This window comes from Phasianus colchicus, chromosome 4 (genome assembly GCF_987193195.1).
Source record: "Phasianus colchicus chromosome 4, bPhaCol1.hap1.1, whole genome shotgun sequence".
NCBI classification, from domain to species: Eukaryota; Metazoa; Chordata; class Aves; order Galliformes; family Phasianidae; genus Phasianus; species Phasianus colchicus.
The window spans coordinates 71,941,730-71,960,407 of record NC_143439.1 but is presented as its reverse complement, the minus strand read 5'-3'; the positions used below and the strand labels follow the sequence as shown (position 1 = coordinate 71,960,407).

The window sequence follows — 18,678 nt, the reverse complement described above, 5'->3', positions numbered from 1 at the left end:
CCATGCCGTTCCATGGTTGCTGTTCTTGAGATCCCTTCCCAACATCAAAATTCTCTGGTTCTATGACCTTTAAAGAAACTTCCAACCCAACCCCAGCATTCCATAGTTCTGTAACATTCAAGGACCATTCCAACCCCAGCATTCCATGGTTCCATGATCTCTGAGGTTCTTTCCAACCCAACCCAAGCCATTCCATGATTGTAGTCTTGATATCCCTTCCATCACAAGGTTCTATGACCTTGCAGGACCCTTCCAACCCAAGCATTCCATGGTTTTATGACCATGCAGGACCCTTCCAATCCCAGCATTCCGTGGTTCTATGACCTTCAAGGAGCCTTCCAAACCCCGCATTCCATGGTTCTATGACCTTGCAGGACCCTTCCAACCCTAGCCATTCTGTGGTTCTATGACCTTGCAGGACCCTTCCAACCCCAGCATTCCGTGGTTCTATGACCTTCAAAAACCCTTCCAACCCTAGCCATTCTATGGTTCTATGACTCTTAAGGACGCTTCCAACCCTAGCATTCCATGGATCTGTGAGCTTCAAGGACCCTCCCAACCCTAACCATTCTATGGATTTATGACCTTGAAGGACACTTCCAACCCCAGCATTCTGTGGTTTTATGACCTTGAAGGACCCTTCCACCCCCAGCATTCCATGGTCCTATGACCTTCAAGGACCCTTCCAACCCTTGACATTCTATCGTTCTTTTAAGGACCCTTCCAACCCCAGCATTCCGTGGTTCTATGACCTTCTAGGACCCTTCCAAACTCCAGCTTTCCGTGGTTCCGTGACCATCAAGGACCCTTCCAACCCCATGATTCCTTGGTTCCGTGACCTTGAAGGACCCTCCCAGCCCCAGCATTCCATGGTTCTATGACCTTCAAGGACCCTTCCAACCCTAGCCATTCTGTGTTTCTATGACATTCAAGGACCCTTCCAACCCCAGCATTCCGTTGTTCTATGACCTTCAAGGACCGTTCCAAGCCCAGCATTCGGTGGTTCTATGACCTTGCAGGACCCTTCCAACCGCAGCATTCCATGGTTCTATGATCTTGCAAGACCCTTCCAACCCCAGCATTCTGTGGTTCCGTGACCTTCAAGGACCCTTCCAACCCTAGCCATTCTGTGCTCCTATGACCTTGCAGGACCCTTCCAACTCCAGCATTCCACGGTTCTATGACCTTGCAGGACCCTTCTAAACCCAGCATTCCGTGGTTCTATGACCTTCAAGGACCCTTCCAACCCCAGCATTCCTTGGTTCTATGACCTTGCAAGACCCTTCCAACCCCAGCATTCCACGGTTCTATGACCTTGAGGGACCCTTCGAACCCCCACATTCCGTGGTTCTATGACCTTGCAGGACCCTTCCAACCCCAGAATTCCATGGTTCTGTGACCTTCAAGGACCCTTCCAACCCCAGCATTCCATGGTTCTATGACCTTCAACCTCCCTCCCAGCCCCAGCATTCCATGGTTCTATGACCTTGCAGGACCCTTCCAACCCCAGCATTCCATTTTTCTATGACCTTGCAGGACCCTTCCAACCCCAGCATTCCATGGTACTATGACCTTGCAGGACCCTACTAAACCCAGCATTCCATGGTTCTATGATGTTGAAGGACCCTTCCAACCCCAGCATTCCACAGTTCTATGACCTTGCAGGACCCTTCCAACCCCAGCATTCCGTGGTTCTATGACCTTGAAGGACCCTTCCAACCCCCATAATTCCGTGGTTCTATGACCTTCAAGGACGCTTCCAACCCCAGCATGCCATGGTTCTGTGACCTTGAAGGACCCTTCCAACCCCAGCATTCCATTGTTTGATGACCTTCCAGGATCCTTCCAACCTCAGCATTCCATGGTTCTATGACCTTGCAGTACACTTCCAACCTCAGCATTCCGTGGTCCTATGACCTTCAAGGACCCTTCCAACCCCAGAGTTCCATGGTTCTCTTGTTCTATGACCTTGAAGGAGCTTTCCACCGTAGCCATTCCTTGGTCCTATGACCTTCAAGGACCCTTCCAACCCTAGACATTCTAGCTTTTCTTTAAGGACCCTTCCAACCCCAGCATTCCGTGATTCTATGTCCTTGAGGGACCCTTCCAACCCTAGCCATTCTGTGGTTCTATGACCTTCAAGGACCATTCCAACCCCAGCATTCCGTGGTTGTATGACCTTGCAGGACCCTTCCAACCCCAGCATTCCGTGGTTCTATGACCTTGAGGGACCCCTCCATCCCCAGCATTCCATGGTTCTGTGACCTTCAAGGATTCTTCCAACCCCAGCCTCCTGTGGTTCCGTGACCTTCAAGGACCTTTCCAACCCTAGACATTCTGTGGATCTATGACCATCAGGGACCCTTCCAACCCCAGCATTTTGTGGTTCTATGACCTTGCAGGACCCTTCCAACCCCAGCATTCCGTGGTTCTAAGACCTTGCAGGACCCTTCCAACCCCAGCATTCCATGGTTCCGTGACCTTGAAGGACCGTTCCAACCCCCGCATACTGTGGTTCTATGACCTTGCAGGACCCTTCCAACCCCAGAATTCCATGGTTCTGTGACCTTCAAGGACCCTTCCAAGTCTGAGTATGCCCTGGTTATGTGACCTTGCAGGACCCTTCCAACCCCAGCATTCCATGGTTCTATGACCTTCAAGGACCCTTCTAACCCCAGCATTCCATGGTCCTATGACCTTGAGGGACCCGTCCAACCCCAGCATTCCCTGGTTCTGTGACCTGCAAGGACCCTTCCAACCCCAGCATTCCGTGGTTCTATGACCTTCAAGGACCCTTGCATCCCCAGCATTCCCTCATTCTGTGACCTTCAAGGATTCTTTCAACCCCAGCATTCCATGGTTCTATAACCTTGAAGGACCCTTCCAACCGTAGCTTTCCGTGGTTCTCTGATCTTCAAGTTCCCTTCCAACCCTAGCATTCCCTCGTTATGTGACTTTCAAGGACCCTTCCAACCCCAGCATTCTGTGGTTCTATGAACTTGCAGGACCCTTCCAACCCCAGCATTCCATGGTACTATGACATTGCAGGACCCTTCCAACCCCAGCATTCCATGGTACTATGACCTTGCAGGACCCTTCTAAACCCAGCATTCCATGGTTCTTTGACCTTGAAGGACCCTTCCAACCCCAGCATTCCATGGTTGTATGACCTTCAAGGACCCTTCCAACTCCAGCATTCCATGGTTCTATGACCTTTAAGGATCCTTCCAACCCCAGCATTTTGTGGTTCTATGACCTTGAGGGACCCTTTCAACCCCAGCATTCCGTGGTACTATAACCTTCAAGGACCCTTCCAACCCCAGCATTTCATGGTTCTATGACCTTGCAGGACCCTTCCAACCCTAGCATTCTCTTGTTCTATGACCTTGAAGAACCCTTCCATCCCTAGCCATTCCATTTTCCTGTGACCTTGAAGGACCATTCCAACCCTAGACATACTTGCGTTCCTTTAAGGACCCTTCCAACCCCAGCATTACGTGATTCTATGTCCTTGAGGGACCCTTCCAACCCTAGCCATTCTGTGGTTCTATGACCTTCAAGGACCCTTCCTACACCAGCATTCCATGGTTCTATGACCTTGAGGGACCCTTCGAACCCCAGCATTCCATGGTTCTATGACCTTCAAGGATTCTTCTAACCCCAGCCTTCTGTGGTTCGTGACCTTCAGGGACCCTTCCAGCCCTAGCCATTCTGTGGTTCTATGACCTTGCAGGACCCTTCCAACCCCAGCATTCCGTGGTTCTATGACCTTCAAGGACCCTTCCAACCCCAGCATTCCATGGTTCTGTGACCTTGCAGGACCCTTCCAACCCCAGCATTCCATGGTTCTATGACCTTGCAGGACCCTTCCAAAGCCAGCATTCCATGGTTCTATGAACTTCCAGGACCCTTCCAAACCCAGCATTCCATGGTTCTATGACCTTGCAGGACCCTTCCAACCCCAGCATTCCATGGATTGATGACTTTGGAGGACCGTTCCATCCCCCGCATTTCGAGGTTCTGTGACCTTCAAGGACCCTTCCAACCCCAGCATTCCATGGTTCTATGACCTTCAACGACCCTTCCAACCCGAGCATTCCCTGGTTCTATCACCTTCAAGGACCCTTGCATCCCCAGCATTCCCTCATTCTGTGACCTTCAAGGATCCTTCCAACCCCAGGTTTCCATGGTTCTATGACCTTTAAGGACCCTTCCAACCCCAGCATTCCATGCTTCTATGACCTTGCAGGACCCTTCCAACCCCAGCATTTCATGGTTCTATGACCTTGCAGGACCCTTCCAACCCTAGCATTCTCTTGTTCTATGACCTTGAAGAACCCTTCCATCCCTAGCCATTCCATTTTCCTGTGACCTTGAAGGACCATTCCAACCCTAGACATACTTGCGTTCCTTTAAGGACCCTTCCAACCCCAGCATTACGTGATTCTATGTCCTTGAGGGACCCTTCCAACCCTAGCCATTCTGTGGTTCTATGACCTTCAAGGACCCTTCCTACACCAGCATTCCATGGTTCTATGACCTTGCAGGACCCTTCTAAACCCAGCATTCCGTGGTTCTATGACCTTCAAGGACCCTTCCAACCCCAGCATTCCGTGGTTCTATGACCTTGCAGGACCCTTCCAACCCCAGCATTCTGTGGTTCTATGACCTTGCAAGACCCTTCCAACCCCATCATTCCATGGTTCCGTGACTTTGGAGGACCCTTCCAACCCCCGCATTCCGTGGTTCTCTGACCTTCAAGGACCCTTCCAACCCCAGCATTCGATGGTTCTGTGACCTTGCAGGACCCTTCCAACCGCAGAATTCCATGGCTCTATGACCTTGCAGGACCCTTCCAACCCCAGCATTCCATTTTTCTATGACCTTCCAGGACCCTTCCAACCCCCGCATTCCCTGGTTCTATGACCTTGCTGGACCCTTCCAACCCCAGCATTCCATGGTTCTCGGACCTTCCAGGACCCTTCCAACCCCAGCATTCCATGGTTCTATGACCTTCCAGGACCCTTCCAACCCCAGCATTCCATGGTTCTTGGACCTTCCAGGACCCTTCCAACCCCAGCATTCCACGGTTCTGTGACCTTGCAGGACCCTTCCAACCCCGCATTCCGTGGTTCTATGACCTTCAAGGACTATTCCAACCCCAGCTTTCCGTGGTTCTATTACCTTTAAGGACCCTTCCAACTTTAGCATTCTCTTGTTCTATGACCTTGTAGGACCCTTCTATCCCTAGCCATTCCATGGTCCTATGACCTTGAAGGACCCTTCCAACGCTAGGGATACTACCGTTCCTTTAATGACCCTTCCAACCCCAGCATTCTGTGATTCTATGACCTTGCCATACCCTTCCAACCCTAGCATTCCGTGGTTCTCTGACCTTCAAGGACCCTTCCAACCCCAGCATTCCATGGTTGTTTGACCTTTAAGGACACTTCCAGCCCTACCCCAGCATTGCATGGTTCTTCTATCTTTTTGATCCCTTCCACCCCGTCCCATTCAGTGACTGTGTTTAATTACCCTCTGCGCACTGACCAGCAGCCTCTCTTTCCTCAGCAATGCTGCGGACAGGAAGGAGAACCAGACCCCGAAGCACCGCTGCAACTCGGCCAGCCCCGGCCCCAGGCGCCCGCGTCCCGCAGGCTGCAGCCATGCTCCGCGCCACTCGCGCTCGCGCTCCAGGAGCCCGGGCCGCTACCGCCCTGCGCGGCCCCGGAGCCGCAGCCCGCGTTCGGCGCGCCGCCTGAGCCCCAGGCACTGGTCGCGGTCCCCGCAGAGGTCCAGGAACCCCCTGAGGGGCAGCCCGCGGCCGCAGCGCTCCTCCAGCAATGACTGGTCGTCGAGGAGGAGCAGCAGGTCTCAAGGTGCCGCGAGGGCGCTGTGCGTTGGACGGGTCGTGGGCGCGGGGTGGGCGTTCGGGTGGTTCTCATGGAGGATTCGCTTGTAGTGAAGGGGTGGTGGCTGAAAGGCTTTCGGTGGGCACTGCAGCACCTCTGCTGTGAGGACAGGCTGGGGGAGCTGGGTTTGTTCAGCATGGAGAAGAGAAGCTGCGGGGTGAGTCATTGCAGCCTGCAGTATTAAAGGGAGCCTACAGACAGGAGGGGAGTCAGCTCTTGAGAAGGGGAGATGACAGCAGGACAAGGAAATGGTTTGAAGCTGAATGAGGGCAGATTTCAGTTGGATGTCAGGGGAAATTCTTCACTGTGAGAGCGGTGAGGTGCTGGAACAGCTGCCCAGAGAGGCTGTGGATGCCCCGTCCATCCCTGGAGGTGTTCAAGGCCAGGTTGGATGGGGCCCTGGGCAGCCTGGGCTGCTGTGAAATGGGGAGGTTGGTGGCCCTGCATGCAGTGGGGGGTTGGAGCTTCGTGATCCTTGAGGTCCCTTCCAACCCAACCATTCTGTGATTCAGTGGAGCATCCTAGGATCCGGTTCAATTTGTTGGGCTGCCCAGTGGCTCTCCGCTCAGCTCTCTGCTCAGTAGCTGTAGGAAATGGTGAGTAAATCCAGCCAGCGTGGTCTCTGCCCAAAATACTGCAGTGTTGGAGGTTTTGTTGGCTTTGTGGTTCGTCAGCTCTAAGGATACAAACTGCAAGAGAGCTCCTGGGGGAGAGAGGTTGGGGCAAACGGTTGGGATCATAGAATGGATAGAATCACAGAATGGCCTGGGTTGAAAAGGAGCACAGCGATCATCTGGGTTCAGCCCCCTGCTGTGTGCAGGTTCCAACCAGCAGCCCAGGCTGCCCAGAGCCACATCCAGCCTCGCCTTGGATGCCTGCAGGGATGGGGCATTATTTCCACTGATCTCCACCAAAGGACATCGTACAGGAGATTGAAGGTGTCAGATCATTGAAAAGTGGCACAAGAACATCAGGTCTGGAGGAAACTGAAGCTGCAGGGACCCGAGCAGCAGTAGAGATAAAGCAAAGACAAAACCAAGCTCCTTTTCCCTTCTCTTGGCAGACAGGAAGGCAGCTCTGGAGGCGGTGATGAAAACGTTGGGACCCGGCTTTGTGGCAGAGTTCAACAAGCACAAATCATCGCAGGCATCCACGCCTGGAGCATCGGGCTCAGGGAAGTCAGCGCCCTCTCATGGCGCAGCAGGGAAGGTGCCTGGGAATGGGAAGAAAACCCCAAAAACGAGCGTTGCTGTGAAGGCTGTAAAGAAGGAGGCGGTTCCTCTGCCTGCATCCGGCTCCTCTCCCCAGAGTGATGAATTGCCCCAAGAGAAGGAGGTGGAGGAGGAGGAGGAGGACCCACCTGCAGGGCCCAGCAGGCCTCGTGCTGCTCCGTATAACCGGGTGATTATTGATGTTGTGCTCTGCCATTCTCGGTAGGTCCTGGCCTCTGATGCGGGGAGATAGCATTGAAAGGAGGGCGGTGGGGCTGAGCAGCTGCTCACCCATACAGCTGGGTGGCAGAGGTGCTAAGCTCTAGGTCGAAGCAGGAAGGCTGTGTGTAGCTGTGCGAGCTCAGCCGTGCTGTGCGGTGCCTTGTGCTGCACACAGTGCTGCTGTCCCTGCCCGTGGCGTTGTGGCAGCAGGACGATCTGTGAGCGAGCTCCCTTCCAGCTCAGACATTCTCCATTTGGCGCAGCGGGTTTCCCTTGTGCCCAGAAGGCCAGACCTCGAGCACTGCAGCACAGAGTGGTCTGTCTGCTTTGGGCTCAGGGCGCGTCCTCCTGCCTCTTGGTGGAGTAGACGTGGGAAGTGCTGATCTTTAGTTTTGTCTTCAATGTGCAGCTGTTGAGAGAGGAACTGCTGAACTGTGGGACGGTCCTTCAGATCTCCAACTTACCAGACGATGGCTTTTCAGACCAGGACATCAAAAAGATTGTGCAGCCTTTCGGCAAAGTCAGCGACCTGATCGTGCTCCGCTCCAGGAACAAGGTCAGTCCCCTGCCAATGGAACGGGCAGAACCGAAAACCTCTTTCTGGATCCTCAGCTCACCCTTCTGGGTAGGAGTTCAGAAGTGGGCTGTGTGGTTTAGCTGGGGGCGTGCACTGCTGTACTGCGTGGTGCTGCACGAGGAGCTGGGCTGCTTTATCCAGGCCTCAACACTGAACGTAGGGAGGAACACGGGAGGTTGTGAGCAGGTCCTGCAAAGAGCTGCAGCAATCAAGGCTGACGGTGCCTTTGTTTTAGGCCTACTTGGAAATGAACTACAAGGAGGCAGTGATAGCAGCTGTGAAATATGGTGAAACTGTGCCAGTGCTGGTGAATGGGAAGCAGGTGAAGATCAGCGTCGCAGAGAAGCCCAAGGCATCTCCCAGCCAGGTAATGGTGTGCTGCTGAGCACTGCGTGCGTTTGGCCTGCTGGTTTGATCCCCCATTCCAGCTTGATGTTTTTCTCAGTTAAATTGCCATCTGCAGGGGTTTAACAGTGAGAGGAGCAACCTGTGTGAATGGGCACTGACGTTCCTCTTTCTGCCTCCTGCAGGCCAAAACAAGTGTCAAAAAGAAGACTCGGACCATCAAGAAAGTGGCCCCAAGCACCAGGTAAGTCCTGCCATTACCTCCATCGGTGTCCCTGCTCCTTAGAACCATTGCAAACTAAACGGATTCGCGTTTTCTTTTTGAGTTCTGCTGGTTTGGGAACGTGTTTAGCTGCTCACATTCAGCAGTTGTATTTGAAACTCAGTTGTCTTTATTTTTTTCCCCTCCTGCTCTTAATAGAAAACACCCAACCACCTCCACCACCAGCTCCAAGACAACAAAAACGATTGCAGGTGAGGTTTTGTCCACCTCTCATCTGTGATATCTCCTCTGTTGCCTTCTCAATTTGTTGCCATCTCTCTGGTTTTCTGTGAGTGCCTTTTTCCAGTGAAGTGAGAGCTGTTCTGGGCTGTCCATCCCAGTGCCTTCCTTGGGTGGAGCCCTACTGTACTGACTTGAAACAGCAGCCCACAAAAACCTTCAGGCACCACCAGGAGATGCAGTAATCAGTCTGTGCCTGTACTCTGTAACTTCAGCTGTCTGTCTGTGGTAACACGTGGCACTTCATCCTCCATCAGAGTAGTTCACAGCCCTGAAAGGAGGAGGAAGCAAACCTTCTGCAGCCGTTTGGTCAGCAGAAGCTGAGATGAGCTCAGCACCAAAGCTGCTGTACTTTTGGCTTTCCTTCATGACTGCTGTTGGTTACCATACAGGGTCAGTTTTGGTGCTTTTTGGTCGTGGCTGCTGCAGATTGAGCTCTTCTCTGTGCGTTTTCACACTTCTGGTTTGAGTGTTCACAAATGTAAGACTGAGAGATAAGCATCCCTGCTGACTTGTGGCTGGATGTTCTCCTAGGCAAAAAGGAGAAGACCAAGAAGCCCGTGGGGACCAAAGAGAGTAAAGCCAAGACGACTTCAGACACTGCAGGTAAGACCAAGGAGGTCACACGGGGCTCTGGGGGCTGCAGGGAGGGGGGTGGTGCTGGGGCTGCTCCTGTGGGCACGTTTCCTCCTTCGCAGCACTGAGCGGGGATTTGCAGCAGGGGGATTTGCAGGGGGATTTGCAGGGGGATTGCAGCAGGACATCTCCAGCATTGGGCTCACAGCTCCGCTCTGTGCAGTGCACGGAACTGAAGAACCCTTTTTTCTGCTGCTTCCTTCCAGACCAGTCAGAAGAAAATGAATCAAAAGACCTTCAGAGCTCACCAGAAAGTGAGATGGAAATTGAGGAGGGTGAGCTGGTCGAACCCGGGAGCCCTGCAGAAGGGGACGATGGTGTCACAGAGCCCACGAAGGCAGGAGAGGCTCAGTCCGAAGCAGTGGGCAATCCTGCACCATTACCAGGTAATCCTGCTGTTAGAACTTTGCTTCTTGTCAGTGAAGTTTAATGCTGTGATATCTGGGGATTTTATTTTACTGTACTTTTGTAGAGAAAGCCGCCCAGGTGCTTCAGGAGGTGCCGCTGGGCTCGGATGGGCAGAAGGAAGCTTTAATTGATGGAGGTAAGCTGCAAACTGACAGGTTTCTTTCTCATTTCTGTCCTGAATCTCTGTGCTGTGGTGAAGTAAAGCAGCACAACGTTGAGGTGTTTCTTTGGTCTTCCTTAAGACTGTTCTTCCTGAGAGCTCTTGCACGTGGCTCTCTTGTTTGTCACCACGACAGCAGTGATGAAATGTTAAGGATAACACCAGATGTTCTTAGAGCTCTGCTGCAGCTGAAGAGACGTGCACAGCTACTGAAGTAACACCCCTCTCCTGTTTGTTTTATTGAACAGAAGCTTCTGCAGTGACTGTGAAGAGCGAGGAAGCAGCAGAGCTGGGCAGCAAGGTCGGTGTGATGGGGCTCCGCTCTGGAGCTGCAGGCCTGGGGCTGCTTCCCTGCTCGTCTGCTGCCTGCAGGCCTCTGATTGAAATGCTCTGCTGGTTTCTTGTGAGGAAGGGCAGCTTTGCTCCTGGCTGCAGATGCCTGGCCTTTCCCAGAGGGGCTGTGGATGCCCCATCCCTGCAGGCATCCAAGGCCAGGCTGGATGTGGCTCTGGGCAGCCTGGGCTGCTGGTTGGCGACCTGCACACAGCAGGGGGTTGGAACGGGATGAGGACTGTTGTCCTTTTCAACCCAGGCCGTTCTGTGATCCTTCCCCACGGTCTGCCCACTCTCGCTCATTGCCTTTCCAGCTGTTTCCACCTGGGGCTGGAGGAGGAGCTGTGACACTTCCCTTTGTTTGCAGGAAGCTGATGACGTATGCGTGGTTCTGGTTTCAAACCTGCCTGAGAAAGGATATTCAGTGGAGGAAGTTTCCAACCTGGCAAAGCCATTCGGAGGGCTGAGGGATGTGTTAATTGTGTCATCTCATAAAAAGGTATCACACTTTGGGGACGCTCCTACTGACACAAGCTGCAAATACGCCTTTAATGAACGTAGTGTGGCAAACGTTGGTCTGAGGGGGCTTTGTTAAAGGGCTTTGTTAAGTGGCAGCCTCTGTTCATTGTGTTGCTTTCTTCCCTTTAAAAGGCTTATCTTGAAATCAACAGAAAATCTGCAGAATCCATGGTGAAGTTTTACACCTGCTTTCCCATGACGCTGGATGGGAATCAGCTGTGCATCACTTTGGCACCTCAGCACAGGAGTGTAAAGGATGAAGTAAGTGCAGAATGTGCTGATGCTGTGTGCTGACCCTGGAGTGCAGAGCAAGGTTCTGTGTTGAGCTGGCAGTTCTGTCCTGTCCTGGTGGAGACCAGTTCTGTTCAGTGTCTTTTTTGGTCCCCAAGGCCTGATGTTAACATGACATGGGTGTCACAAATGCACATTGTGCTCATTTTATTAATTAAGCAGGCAGAAAGAAGTCATTAGCATTAGTGTGACTGCTGGCTGGCTGCTGCTGGTGAAGCTGTGTTTTGCAGTTTCAATCTTACAGCTTTTCTTTCCCCCCTTCCAGGAAGCGATATTCACTGCTATCATCAAAGACTCTGACCCTAAGGTGAGTTGCTACCAGTCCAGCTGTAAAAGTGCACTCGGCTTCCTCCTAAAATGGGAGCTAGCTCACTTATCTGAGACTGCTCTGGAATTAAATGTTTCTGTGTGCCTTCATGGGCCGACCAGCAAGGAGTAAATGCTGGCTGTAGCGTGGCAGCGATGGATGCTTTCCTCCCCTGGCCTGCAGGCACTGCTGAGGCTGAGGCAGCCCATCCCTTGTCTTTAGGTGAATGCTGAGGTGGTGCAGCAGCAGTTTGTGCACCTGGGGAACTTACCAGAGGAGGGGTACAGAGAGTTCGAGGTGGTCTGCGTGGGGCTGCGCTTTGGGAAGGTCGATCATTACGTTGTGCTGAAGAACAGGAACAAGGTAAGCAGTTCCCTGTGCTGTGCTGCACCACCTTAATACAAACACACTGGGCTGTTCCTCTCACTGCCAGCAGTGTTTGGCTAACGACAGACACAGAAAGGTCATAATGGCTGCTGCGTGCTTTGTTTTATTCATCCAATATTTCATGAGAGAGCTGGAAAGCTCTGATCCCGCGGTGCCTGATGGTCTCAAGGTGAGGAGCTGAGAGCTCTGCAGTGTGAGTGCAGTCTGGTTATTTTCATGGCCATACCCTTCAGCTTGTCCTGCAGGACAGAAATAAGGTAGAAGAGCACTGTTTGAAGCTTGTCTTCCTTTGTTTCAGGCAATCCTGCAGCTGGAGAGTCCCAAGGCTGCCAGGTCCATGTTCTGCTTCCTGAACCAGTACTCGTACACCATGGGGGAGCACACCCTGACCTGTTCCTTGTCCCCCGGCAGGCAGCAAGCTGATGTAAGCTTTCTTTTCTCATTCTTACCTTATTGTGGCGCAGAACAAGCTTTCCCCAAAGAGCAGCCAGTGGGGTAACGTGGTTTTGCATGAAGGAGGGGGAGCTGGGTAAGAGCCTTCGTGCCAGAGCCTGGTAGGGATGCAGTGCTGTGTGCTTGGCCTCCTCCTGTCTCTCTTTTACAAACATTTGTTGGGTCTTTTTTGACTGATGGAATATTCCTTAAGTAAGGATGAGGAGAGAAGGGAAGAGAGCAGGAAAGCAGCTCCTTACTGCAGGTTAGAAAGGGGTTGATGGCTGAAAGGAATGGAGAAGCTCCGTTATTGCTTGCTTTTGTCTTCCAGCAGTTTGGCTACATTTGGTCCTTTTGCTTCAAGGCTTGGCTGCTCTGTCAGCATCACCTGTGGGCGGCAGCTCCTTCTGGTTTAGTTCCTCCAGTAAATAAATTTCCCTCTGTAAACAAAGCAGTGATGCTTTATTTCACACAGAGGGTGGTGACGCACTGGAACAGGTTGCCCAAGGAGGCTGTGGATGCCCCATCCCTGCAGGCATTCAAGGCCAGGCTGGATGTGGCTCTGGGCAGCCTGGGCTGCTGGTTGGCGACCTGCACACAGCAGGGGGTTGGAAGTGGATGAGCATTGTGCTCCTTTGCAACCCAGGCCATTCTGTGCCATTCTGTGATGCCAACCTGTGTGGTTGGAGCTCAGCTGGGCTCTGTCAGTGGGACAGCCTGCACACTGCCTGTAGAATGCTGTTAGGAAAGAAATCTCAATGCTTTTTTCAGGATCGCTTGGCCTTGTGCTACAGGCAGATGGCTGCAAAGCTTGGCTGGGTGCTTGTGTTTTTTCAGAAGTTATTTCATCTTAGGTAGTTCTGTACCACAGAACACAGAGTTAGCGAGTTTTATAGACCATAACTCTACCCAAAGCCACCTGGAAGGTGAGGCAATAAAAGCACAGCGATGCACTGCACGTCTTGACATCAGCAGCATTTCCTGCATGGCCTCGTGCCTCTGCTTGCTTACAGAGCAGAGTAGGTCTGGGGTGTAAGTGCTCTGTGCTGTGAGTGCTGTGCTGGTGCTCCTGGAAGCCACAGGTACTGAACCCCACTTTTACTTTGCAGCCTGAAGCTGTGAAAAAAGAAGTGAAGAAGGAGGAGCCGAGCAGAGGAAGGTAAGCCTTGCAGGTGGTTCTGAATGGCACAGATAGCTGAGATGAGCTGGGTGCTCTGTGAGCAAGTGTGATGGGGAGAGGTGCAGTGAGAGCTGTGTGGGTGGGCAGTGGGGAGGTGGGCTGCAGTCCTGTTCTGCAGGCAGTGTGCAGGGATGTGTTAATAACCACGGGCAGGGTTTTGCCACAGGTCCTGGGAGGTGTGCTTGGATTCCCATTGGTAAGATGCTTCCCTTGTGTCAAACCGAGGGATGTTCTGCTGCACTGTGTCACAGTGCTCTCCTGTCAGAGCTCCTGGCTCTGCTCTTTCTGTTCCCACTGCTATAAATACCCTGCAGCTTCCTCCTTTAACTTACTAACCTCTGCTTCGTGCTGTGATGCAGGTGCCTAAGTCGGTTTTCCAAATGTTTGGTGCTCTGTTAACATCAGAACTGGGAAGTGGAGATTTTGGTGTGGTCCATTAAAAACTGAGTTGCAGACATTGCTCGTGGTGAAACCTCTCATGGTGGAGTAGCTGTTGGTTGGTTTTTGTCTTGGTTCTGTTCTGGGAACGCTTCTGTAAGGGGATGGAGCATCACAAGGGCTCCTGGTGATGAATACGGCTGAAAACAGTGCGCGACTCAAACCTGTGTATCTGAGGGAGTTTTGTCCTTATAGCACCAACACAGATTTCCCTACCAAGGGTCTTCGTGTGATAGCATCACACCACTGCCACTGTGCTTCCACAAAGCTGTTTCTCTCATCCCCTGACTTCATGCAGCTTCCCCTGGTGCAATGAGGCAGGTGAGCCCTCGGGCTGTGCGCTGCTAATCCTAAACCAGAGCGTTGTGCTCCCACTGCTGCACAGCTCCTCTTCCTGCAGGTGAGGATCTGCACGTTCCTCTTCTGGGGCAGCCCTTCCTGGGAGGCAGAAATTACTTTAAACATTGTTCTGTCTGTGGGACCTCATCCTGCTTTCCTGCAGGAGGTGGAGCAGCACGAAGTTCCGCCCTGCTTACCCTCAGCTTTGCAGCTCTCTCCAACAAAGGTCCATCAGCTTTCAGAAGCATGTTTTCCCCCAGCCCTGTGGCTGGGGCTGCTGCCCATTTCCAGACATGCTGATGCATTTTGCTGTTTTCATTTCTTTGGTCAGCTCACATAGCTGAAGCCTTTTGTCACCCTGAGCTGACGTGGCTCCACTGTGGCACAGAGGGTGGCAGAGGGCACAGCCTGCCTCTGCTGCTTGCTGTAAGTGCTGTACTCTGCATTCCTTGCAGGAATGGAGGCCAAGCAGGGCTCAGGTAGCACTGAGTTGAGCTTCCCGTGCAGCAGTGATGCTCCCACAGGGCTCAGGGCTGTCTGGGTGATGTTTTCCTGCCAGACATGTGAGACCTCCACGCAGGGGCCTGCAGGATGCTCAAACAGAAGAGAAAACAACCCGTTCTGCTTTTAGAACACAGTCAGTGTTTAACCAGCAGAGCTTTTGTGCTGTCCCTGCAGCAGGAGCAGCAGCTCAGCCCAGCTGCTTGCAGTTGTGGTGCATTTTGAACCCCAGAACGTGCCAGAGTGACAGGCTGTGTCTGTGCACCATGGCTGAGCAAGCGGGTGCTGCTCAGCCTTCCCTCCTTCCTTTGGCATTTCACAGCAGCAGAGTACAATGCCTGTGGGTCTGACCCAAGGGTTTTAAGTGTTTGCCACTTTTCATCCCTCTGCCTCCTTACGTTGTGTGTTCGTCCTGGAGCCTCAGCATTTCCCTCAGCACTGACCCCCGTTTTATCTGTCCTTGTGTTTCTTTGATGACTCCATGCTGAGGGCATAGCAGTAATAACAGCTTTTCTTGTTCCACTTCTGCCAGGTCTGTACAAACAGACTTTTTTCTTCCTGCTCTTCATTCACGTGCCCAGGCTCTACAGAGCCATGGTGCAGCCTGCTCTGTTGTGCCCGTGCTTATTTCAGCACCCAGCAACACTGCTGGGTCACAGAATGGCACAGAATGGCCTGGGTTGCAAAGGCCCCCAATGCCCATCAGTTCCAACCCCCTGCTGTGTGCAGGTCACCAACCAGCAGCCCAGGCTGCCCAGAGCCACATCCAGCCTGGCCTTGAATGCCTGCAGGAATGGGGCATCCACAGCCTCCTTGGGCAACCTGTTCCAGTGCCTCACCACCTCTGGGTGAAAAACTTCCTCCCCCTAAAACCTCCTCCCTCCCCCTAAAACCCAACCCGATGTTAAAAAACCATGGGGCTCTTTGCTGCTGGAAGTGTGCTGGAGGTGAGTGATCACAGAGCCCTCAGATGGAGCAGAAATGTGCTGACTCAGAGGTACCAAAGCCGTGGTGCCGGACTGTTGGCTGTAGCTGCGCCTTCAGCCGGGACCTGAGCTGCTGCATGGGCTCACAGCAGCACAGAGATGGGGCACGTGGTGCTGAGAGCAGCCTTGGGAGCTCTGAGTCTGGTGATACAACAGGCTTTGGCTGCACCAGGGCTCACGTAGAACGAACCAGCTGCTTGCCTCCATCTTTTCATTGCTTTAATGCTGGTAGGTGAGACTTCCAAATGCTGGGTGCGGACGCGGCAGGAAATGGCACGCCATGGGCATCAAGAGGCTACTGCTAACTCCTGATTTCTCAACATAGTTTGATTGCTTCTGTGTTGTTTTTTGTTCTTTTAAATACATTTAGCTCTAGCTTGAAAAAATACGCAGAGGGATCAGGAGTGGTGCAGACAGCAGCTGCTCATCCTGCAGTAGAGCCCAGCGTGGTGAAGAAAGAACCCATTTCCACCCCTCCTGTCGAGGACGAGCTGCCAGTGGTGAAGACAGAGCCTTCAGAGTCGCACCTGGAAGGGGCACAGAGGGATTCTGCTGCAGCACTGGCAGAACAAACCAGCAGGAAGGCAGGGGCTGAGCTCATAGATGAGCCCCTCGGATCAGCTGGGGCCGAGTTACCCACAGCAAAGCCAGAAGAGAAGCTGCTGCCTCCTCCCAGCACGGGAAAGGAGGAGGCGATTACAGACGGCGCAGCCTCGAAGCTCCCTGTGCCTGCAGTTGGGTCCGCAGCACAGCAGGGCAGGGTGCTGGGAGCTGAAGGGCCGGGTGCTGCTGGAGAGCTGCTGGGAGCAGCTGACCCTGTGCCATCCAGCGCTGCCGCCCCGCTGGCAGCGGGGAGGACGGGGGCTGTCCCCAAAGCTGTGCCTGCAGACATGGGCTCATCCGTTGTCCCACACAGAAACCCGAAGGCTGACGCCGCCAAAAAGACACGTGTTAACAATCTGGTGAAAACAGAACGTGAAAAGCAGAGGGCTCCAGCAGCAGAGGTGAAACCTGAGCTTGAGGCTGGGGCGGCACCGGGGAGGACGCTGGCTGGAGATGGAACTGGAGTGGACGTGGAGGTGAGAGCAGAAGGGGCTGTGCTCCATGGTGGCACTGCTGGGGAGGAGAGTCCCCAGCTGAAGTCTGCAGCAGAGGTGGAGAAGAAACGCGAGCAGTGTGTGGCTGAGGTTGGGGCGGCCGTGGAGAACAGCAGTAAGAATGTGAAGGAAAAGAAGGGAAGTTTAAGCAAAGCGCCTCAAAGCAAGGAAGCGAGGCCAGCAAAAATGAAGGAAGCTGTCAAAGCTGCCGCATCGAACTCCTCTTCGTCCACCAAGGAGCCTTCCTCTGCTCCTAAAGAAATTCTGAAGGCAGAGGCGTCTGTTCCTGATACCTTGAAGCCGAGCGATGCGGTGCAGAGAAGGAAACCTGCCCTGTGCAAAGGAGAGGAGCAGGCAGCTTCCTCCAAAGCCAGGTCCCAGGGAGCAGCAGCGGGGCAGAAGAAGGCATTAAAAGAGGAAGGTCAGCCCAGAGCCAGCACGTCCCAGCCAAGCGGCTCTGCAAAGGGAGGCAGTGGGAGGAACGCATCCCTGCAAGACAAGGACTTGCGCGTGGAGCCGAGGGCTGGTTCAAAGCAGCCCCAGGAGGGGGAGAGCAGGTCGTCCAGCGCGAAGAAAGACAGCAGCAGCACTAAGGTGAGGAGGGCAGGAAGGCTGCTAACCAACTGTGCTTCTCTCATGTGTTGAGCACGGGGCAGCGGGGCTGAGTTCCCCTTCCCCGTCCTTAAACCGCTCTGCTTTGGGCCGGCGGAGTCAGACAAGAGCCATAACAATGCAGGGCAAAACATGCAGGTTTGAAGCTGCTCGGATAAAATAGCAGGAAGGTCCTTCCTAAGCAAGTCTGCACCTCGTGTCATCTGATGTTTCTGGATTGGTTCTGACTGGGAATCCTCGTCCTTCTGTGGGCTGTGGTGGCTGTGCTGAGCCCTGCACAGGGCCAGGCTGCTGGAGGAGGTGGCTGAGCTGTGGCTCCGTGCCTGGACTGCCTGCTGGTGGCTCCTGAGCTCTGTTTGCCAAGACGTGGCCAGAAGCAGCAAACCTGGACAGCTTGAAAAAGCGAAACAGAAAAAGCAAAATTTATTAAGATGAATTTTTTAGTTATCTTTTTCCTGTGGACTCATTGCCGTCACCAATTTCACATGAATTCCTGTCTCACCCTGCAGGTTTCCACTGGAGGCAATACGAGAACGTCCAAAAGCAGTGGCAGCAGCAGCACAAAGCAGAAGGAGGTGAGTGCTGGTGGGGGCTGAGCTCCACACGTGGGGTTCCTGAGAGCCTGGTCCTCAACCACCCACCTGAGATTTCGTACCATCGCATCTGTGAGAGGTGCAAGGGAGGTTGAAGGCTCTTATAAACAGTTCTGTAGAACAGGAGGAGATCAGAACTTCTCCATCCACGTTCCCCTTCCACGCAGAGGTATTTCCCAGGGGCTCTACGTATTGTCTCCGTTTTGGTGTGAAGAACAGCCTGGAGCTGATGGGCTCAGCTCTCAGTCAGTGCTTCTGCCTTGGCCTTAAAGTCCTGCCCTAGCAGGGCTTTCTCCCTCCTGTGTGTTGGGCACCATCAACACTCGATGGTGGGACAAAAAGTTTTGCAAAAAAAAAAAAAAAAAAAAATTTCAAATCATACACAGAAGAAATGGAAGTAGGAACGTGGGGCTGTGGGAGGGAGGGCCACCATGGAGGCAGTCAGGAGTTCACTGCATTTCCTACAGGTGAATGCTGAGATCTGGGGCATCTGCTTGGTTGGTTTGATGGATGTTTGCCTGGTTGTGCCTCCATCCCTCCTCCCTCCATCCCTCCTCCCTCCATCCCTCCTCCCTCCATCCCTCCTCCCTCCATCCCTCCTCCCTCCATCCCTCCTCCCTCCATCCCTCCTCCCTCCATCCTCCTTCCTCCATCCCTTCCGTATAGGATGGGGATCCTGCCCTGGTTGGT

At 53.3% G+C, this 18,678-nt stretch overlaps 1 protein-coding gene across 3 annotated transcripts in view; it reads left to right on the top strand.

Annotated features, from left to right (window-relative positions):
- The window catches only part of ZNF638 (zinc finger protein 638), a 35,955-nt gene that overhangs the window by 12,145 nt on the left and 5,132 nt on the right, over positions 1 to 18,678 (top strand). For all 3 annotated transcript variants that reach the window (XM_031588684.2, XM_090139952.1, XM_090139953.1), the window contains 18 exons: positions 5,572 to 5,879; positions 6,976 to 7,313; positions 7,755 to 7,901; positions 8,158 to 8,289; positions 8,453 to 8,511; positions 8,689 to 8,741; positions 9,304 to 9,375; positions 9,612 to 9,791; positions 9,878 to 9,949; positions 10,222 to 10,274; positions 10,674 to 10,805; positions 10,958 to 11,086; positions 11,382 to 11,423; positions 11,646 to 11,786; positions 12,109 to 12,234; positions 13,352 to 13,401; positions 16,057 to 17,377; positions 17,905 to 17,970. In XM_031588684.2, the coding sequence (XP_031444544.2) occupies positions 5,572 to 5,879; positions 6,976 to 7,313; positions 7,755 to 7,901; positions 8,158 to 8,289; positions 8,453 to 8,511; positions 8,689 to 8,741; positions 9,304 to 9,375; positions 9,612 to 9,791; positions 9,878 to 9,949; positions 10,222 to 10,274; positions 10,674 to 10,805; positions 10,958 to 11,086; positions 11,382 to 11,423; positions 11,646 to 11,786; positions 12,109 to 12,234; positions 13,352 to 13,401; positions 16,057 to 17,377; positions 17,905 to 17,970 (3,421 nt within the window). The remainder of the gene's footprint in view (positions 1 to 5,571; positions 5,880 to 6,975; positions 7,314 to 7,754; positions 7,902 to 8,157; positions 8,290 to 8,452; positions 8,512 to 8,688; positions 8,742 to 9,303; positions 9,376 to 9,611; positions 9,792 to 9,877; positions 9,950 to 10,221; positions 10,275 to 10,673; positions 10,806 to 10,957; positions 11,087 to 11,381; positions 11,424 to 11,645; positions 11,787 to 12,108; positions 12,235 to 13,351; positions 13,402 to 16,056; positions 17,378 to 17,904; positions 17,971 to 18,678) is intronic.